Consider the following 13,113-nt stretch of genomic DNA (forward strand, 5'->3'; position numbering starts at 1 on the left):
TTCAAAAAAAAAAACCTCTGGGCAGACCCAGAGGCTGCTCAGGGCCTGTGACAAAGGCTTTGAGATCCGGCAGGGCCAGCCCTCACCAGGTGATTGTTCTGGAGCCATCTGGACGTTCCCCACCCTGGCTCTTTCATAGCAATTTCAGAACCTCTTTCAAGTCCTATCCAGCTGCCTTTCAGATTTTCGTCCAGACTGTTTCAAACTGGTAGATGAATTTTGGAGGAAAGAGACTTCCTTGTGCTATTTAGTCTTCCCATCTATGAATATGGTATACCTCTTTAGTATGCTTGTCTCATTAAATGGTTTTCCAGAAATATTTTTAATGTCCTCTGGGAAGGTCTTACGGTATTTTACAGATTCAGTCCTGGTTGCCTTATCAACTGGAAGTCTGTCCAAGCTGCACACAGCAGCGAGCACTAACGACAAGTTACGGCTTGATGGATTTCTATGTCTGTGTTCACAGGGTGGTAGCCTCCACCCACGGCATAGCACAATACTTCCCAGCACTCTCTGCTTCCTTCCAGGCCTGCTGCTGTTGGCAACTCTCTACCAAGATACACAATTATGGCTGCCACCAAGATGTCATCAGTCCCACTTGTTATGGGATCCTAAATACAGAATCTATTATCTGTTTCTTTTTCAAGCCTCTTTCTTTGTCTTATAATCATATGAAGATATTCTATTACATGCCTGGAATCAGAAGCCTCAAATCAGGGTATAGGTTCCTCCTTCCCCTCAACATGGTGACTGATATCCATGCTCATGTGTTTTCTCACTGTATGGTATGCTGCTGGGTCCAAATGGTATTGAGTCATTCTACTTCTCCTAGAAGCTTAGCTTGTTGTCAGCAGCACTGTAGCTGTCCCATCTGCATTTAGATGTAAGAGCATACTGTAGCTTGCTCTGGTAGACCTAGCAAATGTTCAAAGTGCTCTCTTCTCTTCTCCTCTCTTCTCCCCCTGCCTCCTCTTTAAAGTTTTTAGTATTGAGAATTGAACCTAGGGTCTTGGGCATGCTAAACACACTCAACTGTTGAAATTTAATTTTTAGTTTCATCAAAATATCACTGCCTTACAATGTGTGGTTAGCTGGTTTGCTTTTTTAATGTCTTTTTATAATCAGAATCTTTCTTTCTCTCTCTCTCTCTCTCTCTCTCTCTCTCTCTCTCTCTCTCTCTCTCTCTCTCTCTCTGTCTTTCTTTCTTTCTTTTTTTAAAAGACATTTCTCTATGTAGCCCTGGTTATCCTGGAACTTGTTCTGTTGACCAGGCTGGTCTTGAACTCCCTAGTGCTGAGATTAAAGTCAACCTGCACCACCAAGCCCATTCTAGAATTTCTTAATTTTGTCATCATTCTTTCCTTTTGATTAGTGCTATTTCTGTCCAGGAAATCTTTGCCTACACACAGGCAGTGGAAATGCTACCCTCTGTTCCTTCTGGAAACTGTTGCTTTAGCTTCACACTTAGGGTTACGGCTCTTTTGAGCTAGTCTCCCCTTTTCCCTCTCCCTCACGACTACAATTCCCTCCTCCCCCTCCCCTTCACAGAAAGTCTCCTCTTCCCCTCCCCTCACAGATATGTGTTGTATGCTTTATGTATCCTGCTTCTCGGGTTGTGGTTTCTTCTGGTCCCAGTATCCTGGTATGCTGTGCCATCCCATGGAACTCTGCCCTACTGGCCTGTTCCATGTGGTGCAGAGAGGGAGCTGCTGGCTACATGTGGCAATGGGCACTTGAACAGTGTATAGTGCACCTAAGCATCTAAAGGACTGATTATTGATTTCACTTGATTTTAATTACTTCAAATTTAAGTAATTTCTCTGGTGGCTACTATATACAGTACAAGCCTAGTGAGAGAGACAAAGCAATTTCACATAAATTAAAAAGTATTATGAAAATGTATGGTGTTGAGTGTAGAGAGGGGCTGACCTAATTTAAAGGGCAGAAGAAGGATTTTCTCCAAGTGTGATGCTAGGCTAAGATTCAGCACGAGGAGAACTTCAGCAGGTGAAAGACTGGAGGATGAGAACAGCGGTCCTTAAGGCACAGAAGGAAGCACGGTCCAGGAATGCAAACTTTTTTAAAAGGTGTAGGTGTGGGGGGAGAGAGGGAGAGAAGAAGGGGGGAACTGGAGAGGGAAAGAGACTTTAAGCTAATTTTTAAGAGACCTGGGCCATCAATGTGGAAGCTAATTTGTGGGGAGAAAAGATTTTGTGTGACAGTTGGGGAGCATTTGCTCTTCTTAATTTTTAAAAGCAATGCTCTGCCTTGGAGCTTTGAGTCCGCAGCCTGACCACCTGAGGTGGGAGCCTGGCTGGCTTAGTTCTTCCCTCCTGTTGTATTCAAGATTCCACCCCAAGTGGACCTCAGGTGACACTTCCTGTCCAGCTAATACCCGCTTAAGCAATCTCCATCACACTCAGCTCCTCTGGAAACATGTCCAGCTTCTCTAATGGCTTCCCAAGAAAGCTCCCTGGACTGCAGCTTCTGTGGTCTGCCTGACACTGCCACACCCCCATGCCATCCAGACTGGTCTCTGTTGAGCCCCCCTCCACTGAGGCCCTGTTCAGGAGCTTGTAACACAAGTCATCCCAACCCAATCAAACCTTGAAGCTCAGACAGAGTTCACAATGCTGTCTCCCCTCCAATGGTGAACAGACACCGGGAGTGTCTGGGAGCAGTCCTGTGCCAAATACCGAAAAGAGACACCCTAAAGGAAGACAGTGTTGAGAAAGCAGAACACCTAGACACATCATAGGGACTCATGGGAAACACCACCTCTGCCACTACAGCTCACTGGGGACAGAATCCATGTGATGGTTTGAAAGAAAATGGCCCCCAAAGGGAATAGCACTATTAAGAGATGTGACTTATTGGGGTGGGTATGGCCTTGTTGGAGAAAGTGTGTCACAGTGGAGGCAGGCTTTAAGGTCTCCTGCACTCACGATACCACCCAGTGTATCAGTCTACTTCCTGTTGCCTGCATATCACATGTAGCAGCTACCTCTTCAGCACCATGTCTGCCTGCATGCTGCCATGTCCCACCATGATGATAATGGACTGAACCTCTGAACTATAAGTGAATCACCATAATTAAATGTTTTCTTTGTAAGAGTTGCCATGGCCATGGCCTTTCTTCATAGTAATAGAAACCCTAACTAAAGCAACCCACAAGAGATGGAGAGGGGGTAACTAGAGCTGGGCTTGGAAAGCAGAGAGAAGAGCATGAACGTAGATCCATCACCAGAGACAGCATCAGACATAAGACACTGCCTCAGAACAGCAGCAAGAGGTTAGGGAAGGACCCAGCAAGAGGGAAATAAGGCAGGAGAGGGCATGGGCCCAAACTGCAAAGGCCATGCTTTGAAGAAAAAAACTAAGCTCTGAGCAGAAGATGAAGGTGAGAAGGTAAGGCTCGAGGCAGGGAGAAGAATGACTAGGTATCTGCAATGACTTGAATAAAGACACTTAGCATGCTGCCCGAGGCCAAGAGGAAGAGGGAGGCTACTGAAGAGAAACAAGAGACACGGCTGCCAGGGTCAAACAAATGAAGAACCACATGCATGTCATGTGGAAAAGAGGGGAGACTCCACCTACACGTGACCTCTGTTAGCCTTTGAAAGTGGTCGTTTGCCAACAAAGAGGACGTAAGAGAGACACAACACATGGATCTAATCAACATGGGAAGTAGAAAAAAGACAAGAGCTCCTGAGTAAACTGGGAGCACGGGGATCATGGGAGAGGGTAGAAGGGGAGAGGAGAGGAAGGAAGACAAGCAGAGAAAAATCTATAGCTCAATAAAAAAAAACAATTTAAAAAAAAGAGTTCATTTGCTGAGAGGAAGGGGGCTCAAAGAGGAAGTACAGTGAGGAGACCCAATCTAGTGTGCAGTTCTCAGGGAGTGAGCTAGTACTCTCCAGTGGGGAGCCTTGTTGTGACCCAACATGCAGTCCCCCACAAGATGGCAGGTGAGAGTCCATGACTCTGTACCACAGTCATGTCATTGCTCCCTTCTCAAAAGGCACCAGCAGAAGGCTCACCACCCTTTCACCCTCTCATACGGTGCCTGGGAAGATGACCCCTCGTGGACAGGGTCATTGCTCCACTTCAAAGGAAAAACAAGCTGTCCGTCTGCCCTCAGGCAGTAAGGCAACAATGTTCACCTCTGTACTCGTCTAGAAACTGTTCTGTTTGCTCTCTTGGGGTAAGGAGGCGCAATAAGACAAACACCCCCATGCGCAGCACTGTCGGCTCGTGGCGCCTTGGACAGATCGTCCACCTTTCTCAGACTTGGCTTCCTCTTCTGTCAAACAGACGGATTAGACGAGATGCCATCTCCAGCCTGCTCCATTCCATGAAGCTGAAGACTCACCCCTTTCCATACTGAATCTGAAATGTTATGTTTAATTATCAGGTCTACCAGACACTGTTGGCGGGGAAAGCTGACATTTCTCTTATAAAACCAAGAGCCAAAAAGCTCAGAGAAAAGTAAAATAGAATTAAATAATTAATGCAGAAGGAAAACAGAAGCAGACAACATTTCCACTGCCTGTGAAACCCAAAAGGCTGTTTCCACCCACAGCATCAGTTTCAATAAAAATCAAAGGCTAACGTATCGATCCCTCTGAGAGCACCTTGCACACAAACATGTCCTTCAGGCATAGAGGGACATGGAGCAGCCTGGCTTGATCTTCAACTGCCTTTATGAAAAACTCAGTGCAGAAATAACTTTTCAATCTGATCAGATGAGAAAGACAATGGCTAGGCAAAAGGTATCATAACAGAGATATGTCTACCTCGCTCCTTCCTTCAAAACATCATATTGTGAGCTGTCACACTAATGGAGACAACATCATGAAATAAATGTATAGCTGGATGAATTCTGAGGACGCAAACACTCAGGACCAAGAGCAGAATCGTGTCTTTCACCTCAGACAAAAAGTTAAGACCCTGCCAGCCAGCAGACAGGCTTGCTTTGCCTCACGGCTACATAAACCATAACTTCCTCCTTCCCCAAGGTCAGCCTGTGCCTGCTTGAGAGTGGGTCCCAGTCGGTCGGTCCTCATCTCCCGACTCCCTAAACACAGAGTCACAGACACTATTGCACCCACTCATCCTCAGATCCGGCGTTTCAGTCTCTTTCATTTCAAACCCTTTCATTCTTGTCTCCTTGGAGAGAGAGAGGGAGAGAGAGGGAGAGAGAGGGAGAGAGAGAGAGTGTAAAACATTAACATATGACCATCCTAATCTTTTTTACAATTTCTTAGTGAAAAGCAGAAAAAAAGATGGTTATGCAGTAAGACCACACTGGGTAGAAGAAAGAAGGGCCCCAGAGGCCCTCCACAACAAATCCGTCTTCGGGGCAATGACATGAAGCTTAGATTTAAGCAGAGGACAAGAGGTATACATAACCAAGCAGACCTAATCAAGGTGTGATCCCGAGCATCATGCATTTGCTGGTCTGGAGGCAGGATTGGTCTCAGTGTCTAGCCCTGACTGGCCCAAAACACACTGTGCGTCTACCTCCCACATGCTGGGGTTAAACGCATATGCCACTGTGCCAGGCCTTCATTCACAGCCTAGTGTCACCCTCACTGCCTTCCGTGTCCACAGTCTCATTTTCTCCCCTGACAACACACGCGAGGGAATCCCTTCACTTGACAGCAGAGTCTCCAGGAGCCCAAACAGGATGCTACATTCCACTGGCGTATTTAATGGTGCTCCTGCCCTCTTGGTTCCATCAGGAGTCAGAGCTGGGCACCCCTCAGCCTCAGGTATATGACCTCGGGACAATGCTACTGCACAGGACTGCTGTGTTCTGCTAGCAGCAACAGTATTCTGTGTGGCTGTGTCTTACTTTGTCACATGGGCACTGCTTGCACCCAGTCATGGCCTTGGAACTGCAAAGATGAATTTCCCGTCCCATTTCCAATGGTTAGTTGAGATAGTTCTACTAGGAGGAAGCCACCTTGACAGCTGTCAATCTCCAGACACAGACAGAAGAGGACGGGAGAGCAAGCAGCACCAATTATGGCCTTCAAATAACAACTCGGCTCCCCATCACTCTCCAAAGTTGAGCAGCTGCCTCCTGTAGCATTAGAACATGCTCACTAAAACACGGGATTACACTGCTGGCGCCTGGGTGCCAGGCGGCCTCTTCAGGATGCTCCCTGGTACCACATCAGTACTGGTCCCCTCTGATCATGCCCTTGCCCTAGGTTTCCAGATGTTCCCAGATCTTCTTGGTCCACTTCCTATCCAGACCCAGAGCTAACCACGTCTCTAAGAAACACTGTTCTGATCAGGAGGAGGGCGAAGGGTGCCCAACACTGCGCCGTGGACACGAGCACAGGCCACAGCTGCTGAGCTGACCAGAGCACAGGGCTGGGAGGGAGATGAGTGACAAAGAGACTGACAGATTTATTTTTAAATAACTAATGATTTCTTACTGATACATTCAATTCAAACTCTAGGTTGCAAGACTATTATTTGATTTCATATCCTTAAATCTGTGACCTCCTTTTTTTTGCATGAGAACCCCAGTTCAAGACCAGATCCCAATGATGGAGGTAAAAAGGGTTATGAGGGGCTGGGAAGACAGCTCAGTGGATACAGCATTTGCTGCGCAAGTGTGAGACACAGGGTCTGGATCCCCAGAACCCACTGAAGCCATGAGCACGGCAGCCTGCCAATAATCTCAACACACAGGAGGAGACAGGGAATTCCAGAACAAGCTGGTTGCAAGCAGGTGAAAACGTGAGCTCCTGGTTCAAGGAAAAACCATATCCATATATGCGAAGTGAAGAGCAATCAACCTTAGGCCCTCTACATGCACATACATATGTAGCCCCCACACAACATGTCCAACACACACATGTCAGAGCCATCTCTCCAGCCTAAGTTGGTGTTGGTCAGTGTTTAATCACAGGAATAGAAATTTAGCTAAGATAGCATGTATTTTTAATCTCAGTGCCGGCTGCACACTGGCTAGTACCCCTAGTCTACATAGTATTACAGGCCTGTGGAAGATTCTACCTCCAAAAAAAAAAAGGTAGACAATCCAGGCATTGTGGTACACATCTTTATTCCAACACTCAAGAGGCAGACACAGGTGGATCTCTATGAGTTCAAGGCCAACCTGGTCTACACAGTTTCAGGCCAGCAAGAGGTATAAGATGAGATCCTATCCAAAAGAATAAAAAGCAAAACAAAGATGTATAGCACCTGAGATATGACATCCAGGATACCCTCTGGCCTCCACATGAGCATATAACACATATGCACAAATGCGTGTGCACAGGTGCGCACACACATATATACATACATGTGTACCCTCAGACACATGAACATACTAAAAAAGTTAATCACTTTACTTCACAATAATATAGTCTTAGGGATAATTAATACCAATGTTAATCCTAACAATATCTGATTAAACTGATATCAGCTTAAAAATTACTTGAACACACAATTTCCTCTCCCCTTGCCTTTTAAATCAGCATGGTATAGAGCCAATGACCATGACATAGCACATATGTACTCTCCCATCTAACACCTCCTGGATTTGGGTGCTTGATGCTCACAGTCCTTGGGACACTGTCTCTCTAGCTGTCTTGCCAGTCCTCCATCACAGAATTTTCAAGACGTAAACACTGAAAGCATAATGCTTACATTCCTGCATCCTGACAATTAATCCGGATCCCTGATTGCTGAGACTAAAGGATTTGGACCTGAAAATCCCGGCTTCCATTTCACTGCACAAACATCTGAAAACATATTATCTGTCTGGACAGATACTGCCCCTGTCAAAAAAAAGTCCAGTGATAATCACATCTCCATTATTTCATAAATCACCATTTTGGCCTGAAGTCTAGTGATTGTATTAGAGTGTCTCAGGCTCCCTGGGTCAGTGTGCTCACACACAGTGTGCTGTTAGATAAAAATCTCAAGGATTGACTTTCACTTCGGGAAGTTTTCTGGAATTCTGGTTACCAGGCTGTGGCCTTCTGCTCTAGTGTCTCACGGCAGGTGGTCCATGAGGATGCATGCATGAGGGATGCATGTGCACCTGGGCTAGGTCTCCTGTGTCATCTAAAGATGTCACGTTCCCAACATCTCCCCTTCTCATTCTCTCTCAGTTTTCCTCACCTTCATCTTCTGTGTCCCCATCATTCACCCAAGACCAAAAGCTCTGCTTGAGCTTTGAGTTCTCTCCTTGAGTTCTCTCCATCCCAGTGTTGAGATATTTCTGACTTGGAATTACGTTTCTTTCCAACTGGAATTGTTTCTTGGTGTCTGTTAGCTGATTTGAAGGGACTGTACATATCTTCAAGCAGGCACCCCAGCATGCTGCAAGACATGTCAACTCTTGCTCTGCCCCCTGGGTTTCCACTGCAACGCTGCATAGGACTTGACCTTGATACTTCCCGTTGGCCACCTTTACTGAGCTGGTTGACAGGAACCATTAGGAGAGATGGCTCCCAGTGTCCCTGACTCCAATAAACACACACACACACACACACACATCTTTTCCTCTGTTCCATGGGGTGCCGGCCATGGGAGCTCACGCTCTGCACCGAGGGGTATGGTGCCTGCCCATGTACAGCTATGTCCTCTTGTCCCTTCATTATGTCATCCCAGACAGATTCTTGCAGCTTCTTCTCCAGTTCCTCATTCTTCTTCTAGAACTTTCCACACATATGCTCCTGGAACATACGAGAGCCCTGTACATGTATGTTCCAGCTGCTATTCTGGATCTAAGCAAGTGTGTGGCCTCAGGCTATTCAGGGGTTGCTGGTCTCTACCATCAGCTACCAACATCCTGTTTCCTCTTGTGTGAGAGTCAGGCCTCTCAGCTGTCAGCAGTTTTGCTGAAGTTGCTCATATTTTGGAGTCTCCAGAGAACCCCATGCTTGCTTTAGCTACATATTTTTCCTAAGGGTATTTGGTTCTTCTGTATGTGTTTGGTCTCCTTTATTAGGCAACCTAAAGACACACAACATCTAAGACAGTGGTGTATCACTATCTTCTGAGGTTTCTCATCATAAACTTCCCATTCCAAGAAATCAGAAATTTCTGGTTGTTGTAAAGCGCTTTCTGGTTGGAAGGCTGACTTCTCCAATCCTGGAGGGAGATAGATGCTGCCCCACAATCCATAGACTCAAGAAGCCACTGGCTCCGAGAATTCACTTTCAAAATCAAAACACAATAGACCAAAGCGGTACTCCACCATGGCAACTTTTCCTCCTCATTTTTTTTTATTTTGAAAAATATCAAACCTACAGAAAAGCTACAAGAATAGAAATGAAGACTCATAGACCTTTCACCAGAAGCACTAGTCTTCAGTAATTTGATGTGTTTACTTTCTATATTCACATTCATGCCCTCTTTTCTGCCCTGAACCATAAAAAAAGTGTGAGCATAATTCTCTCTCTCCCTTTGATAGTCCTGAATGTCCTTCCCGGGAAGCAGGTCCTTCTGCTGTGGTTTCATTACCACTCCCAATGCACCTGTGATTGACACGCAGGGTTACCTTGTATGTGTCTCCATTCGCTCACCCACTGTCTCGGAACTGGGATGTGATTAAAGACTACACAAAGCCTTGGACTGCGGTACTCCCTCAACCTCCTCTGATGACAGAGTTTTCCCATTTTCTTTTACAAAAATCAGGAATAGTAGCAAAATTTGCTTTTAGAATTGTTGGGAATTTTAAACAGGAACAGATATGGTGGCACAGGCCTATGACACCAGTAACTTGGGTAGCTGAGACAGAAGAATCACAAACTCAAGGAGGCCTGCCTAGGCAACGTAGGGAGACCTTGTCTCAAAATGTTTAAAGAAAAGTTATTTCAAAAGCTCAGGATATAGTGCGGTGAGGCAGCTCTTACCTCACATGCACAAGGCCGCACACTCAATCCGCAGCAGCCCCCAGATAAACAGACAATAACAAAGCAGGAAGTCCAGCCTCTACACACAGATCTGATGGCACTCATAGCTATCAAGCCTCTTCCTTCTGTCTGCGGCCCACACTAAAGCCAGGATCCCAACTATGCATCGTCTCTATTTACTCGCAAAGCTGCATTTAATTTCAGTAGCCACAGCAATACAAGCTCATGCCTGGAAAAGAAACTGAGTCCACTTCCATGTTTCTGAGGACCATCCAATTAAGAGCCACAGGGGTTCCTCTACAGGCACCCAGGGGCAACTGAACTTATAGCTGTCTCCAAAGAAAGACTGAATGATACCTGGGAAACCTCTCAGAACGGCCTTGTTCTATGATTTCTGTGCAAACAGCCTGAGCAGCCGCTGACTGCTATTATTAATAACCAGGTTGCTGCATCTAACTGACCAGGTAGTAAGTCAGCCTACATTTGCAAACCCCTTGGAAACCATAATTCTCATGCTGGTTTAATTCTATTTTACAACATTGAAGCAGCTTTCCCAGATGAGAAATCCCAAACTGCCTCACCCTATTATAAACAAAGGCAAGGATGCAGCATTGTCAAGGAATGGGTCTGCAGAACACTAAACTCAGGAAACCTACCAAATGCAAGGAGCCAGAGTTTGCACCAAGAGACCGCTGTACTCCTCAGGGACGACTTGATGCCAGCAGTCAGCTGCATCCTAGCTGCAATCTAGTGCCTTACTTTGAGTCTCGCGTGCAAATCTCAGGTAGAAGATTTGCCTGGACATGTTTCCAGGGATCACCATCTGGGCAAGCACTGCAGCCACAGGCATCTGAATGGAGACTCAGGACTGGGTAACATTCACTCTGTCAAATTCCCTCCTTGTGGAAAAAGCCCTCTATCTACGACTGGAAACTCAACAGGGTAAGGCAGGTTACAAACAGAAAAGAAGGAAAATCTATCAGATCTGGTTTAGGTCATAGTTTTAGGAGTCAGGTCCATGGCTCTGTGTCCTCTGGACAAGCTACTCTGCACTGAGCTACACCCCCCAGCCCAAAGTTGGTGGATGGAATGGCCTGAGATCTGCACAATCCAATGCAGGTCAGGCAAAGCTGAGGAGCAGAGCCACTGGGTAAGCACTAGCAGCTGCAGAAGCCCTGCAGAGCAGACTGAGTAGGTCATGGGCCAAGGGTAGGCAGCTGGGGAGCGCTCATAGGGGGCAAGGTGAGAAGGCAGTTTCTCATGACAGAAAAAATAAAGCCCTTAACTCATCTTCCATTTGCTCCCATTCAACACAGGAGCATTATCAATGCACAGTGAAGCTGGAATAGGCTGCCTCACAAGAGAGTCCCAGGACTGAGGAGCTGGTCCAGTGGGTGAGATTCCTGCAGTGTCGGTATGAGGAACTGAGCTCCACACCCAGCACCCACACTAAGGCTGTAATTCTAGAACCGGAGGGCAGACAGGTGGATCCCAGGGGCTCGCTGAGTAGATTAAGTTCAGTAAGAGACCCTTCAAGTTCAGGAGAACAAGGCAGAGAGTGATTTTAAAAAAAGAAAAAAAAGGCCACCAGAAGAAGTCCCGCTCTGGCCTCTACATGTGTGTGCACAGAACACACATGTGCACACACAAGCACATACACAAAATACACAGAAGGATGAAAAGTTCATTTCCGGAGAGATCTGGGCTCTGGGCTTTAGAGCCCTCGCTTCTTTCCTCACCTACAGGGCTCTTCCAAATAAAGCAAGCTGTATCTAAGTTACACTTCACATCTACGGGGTTCCAACTACTCCTTCCTGTAACAGACACTGAGAATCTTACGGCTACTAATTCTCGCAGCCCTAGAAATGGGGTTGTCGTCACTCATGAGTTAAGAAACAAAGGCAGAGAGTTCTGGCAGTCATCCAAGTTCTGGGAATGGAGCACAGTCTCCAGTAACTGTCATGTTGTGAGCTGAAGATCGGTGCCTCCTCTCAAAATTGCCACATTGAAGCCCTAGTACCCAAACCAACTGTACTAAAGACGCACTATAAGCAGGTGGAAGGGGTAAGCGATATCGTGAGGTCAGAGCCCTAATCCAAGGAAGCAGCCTTTTCACAAAGAGGGAAGGAACATGAGAGAGAAACTCTACTATGTGTGGTCACAGCCAGAAGACAACCATCTGTGGGCCAGGAAAAGGACCCAAAGCCCTGGCCTCAGGCCTCACAGCCATAAGGAGTCGGTGTCTGGTGTTGAACCCTGTCTTCCAGGATCTTTGCAACAGTAGCCTGAGCTGGCTCATATGCCCCACCAGGCCTCCAATAGCTGGATCCAGGCTTTATAACTTGGCGTCAGAGTCAGGAATCTGTGAGCCACCAGATTCGTCCTAGTCAGTTTGTCTTCCTGCTGTGAGGAATTCCCGCTGCCCCAGACGCCTACACAAACCGGAAGGCTCTGAGGGAGCGGTTTATCACAGCTGACTAGACGGCTGCGGTCACACTGAAAACTGTGGCCATTCTTACGTTCCACACATTAGGATGGCCTCCCCACAAACGACAACAAAACGGTCGGGGTGGGGGTATTAAGAAACGGTTTGGCTGAAAAGCACTCTCACTACTCCCGGACACGCGCAGTAACTCACTGCTAATGAAGTGGCCAGAAGTCCAGGCAGCTGGACCTACTGGCTGGCAAGCAAGTGACAACCGGACGGGAGAGCACGTCCATATGAACACGGACATTGGGACAGGCTCACCATCGCTCAGGTCCTGGAGGAGATTCTCCTGGCAAGAGAAGTCCAGTTTTGCCTTGATGTTGATGGTGAAGGTGGCCACCTTCCCAGGTTGCAGAGGGAACTGGGACAGTGTCTCTTCCAGCTTCCAGCTCAAGAAGTCACCGTACAACTTTTCTGCAAAGAGAACACAGGGGTGAGAAGGATGTTACTACTCCGGGCAACGTGACACTTACTTGTCCCCAAGGAGAAAGAATGGCAAAGGAAAAGCTGCGGCAGTGTGGTGGATCGAAGGGCCAGTGCCTTCCAGAGTCGCCAGACCATGATGAGGTGGTGCAAGGCAACCGTCCACTGAGAGACCAGGCAGAGAGAGTAGAGGGCCTCGCTCTCGACAGAAACAGGCAAGGGTGTAATGGGGAAAGATGTTGCCTAGGAAGGCGCCTCTGCCGAAGGAGAGCAGAGAACTGGCAGGCGGGGGAGGGTGGGCGCATAGAGAGCGGG

At 47.1% G+C, this 13,113-nt stretch overlaps 1 protein-coding gene across 2 annotated transcripts in view; it reads right to left on the reverse strand.

Moving 5' to 3' along the window:
* Trappc9 (trafficking protein particle complex subunit 9) overlaps window positions 1-13,113 on the reverse strand; it is a 437,687-nt gene that overhangs the window by 302,133 nt on the left and 122,441 nt on the right. For both annotated transcript variants that reach the window (XM_038342309.1, XM_038342308.1), the window contains one exon: window positions 12,637-12,789. In XM_038342309.1, coding sequence (XP_038198237.1) covers window positions 12,637-12,789 — 153 coding nt within the window. The remainder of the gene's footprint in view (window positions 1-12,636; window positions 12,790-13,113) is intronic.

The sequence above is a fragment of the Arvicola amphibius genome, chromosome 9 (genome assembly GCF_903992535.2).
Source record: "Arvicola amphibius chromosome 9, mArvAmp1.2, whole genome shotgun sequence".
Classification (NCBI taxonomy): Eukaryota; Metazoa; Chordata; class Mammalia; order Rodentia; family Cricetidae; genus Arvicola; species Arvicola amphibius.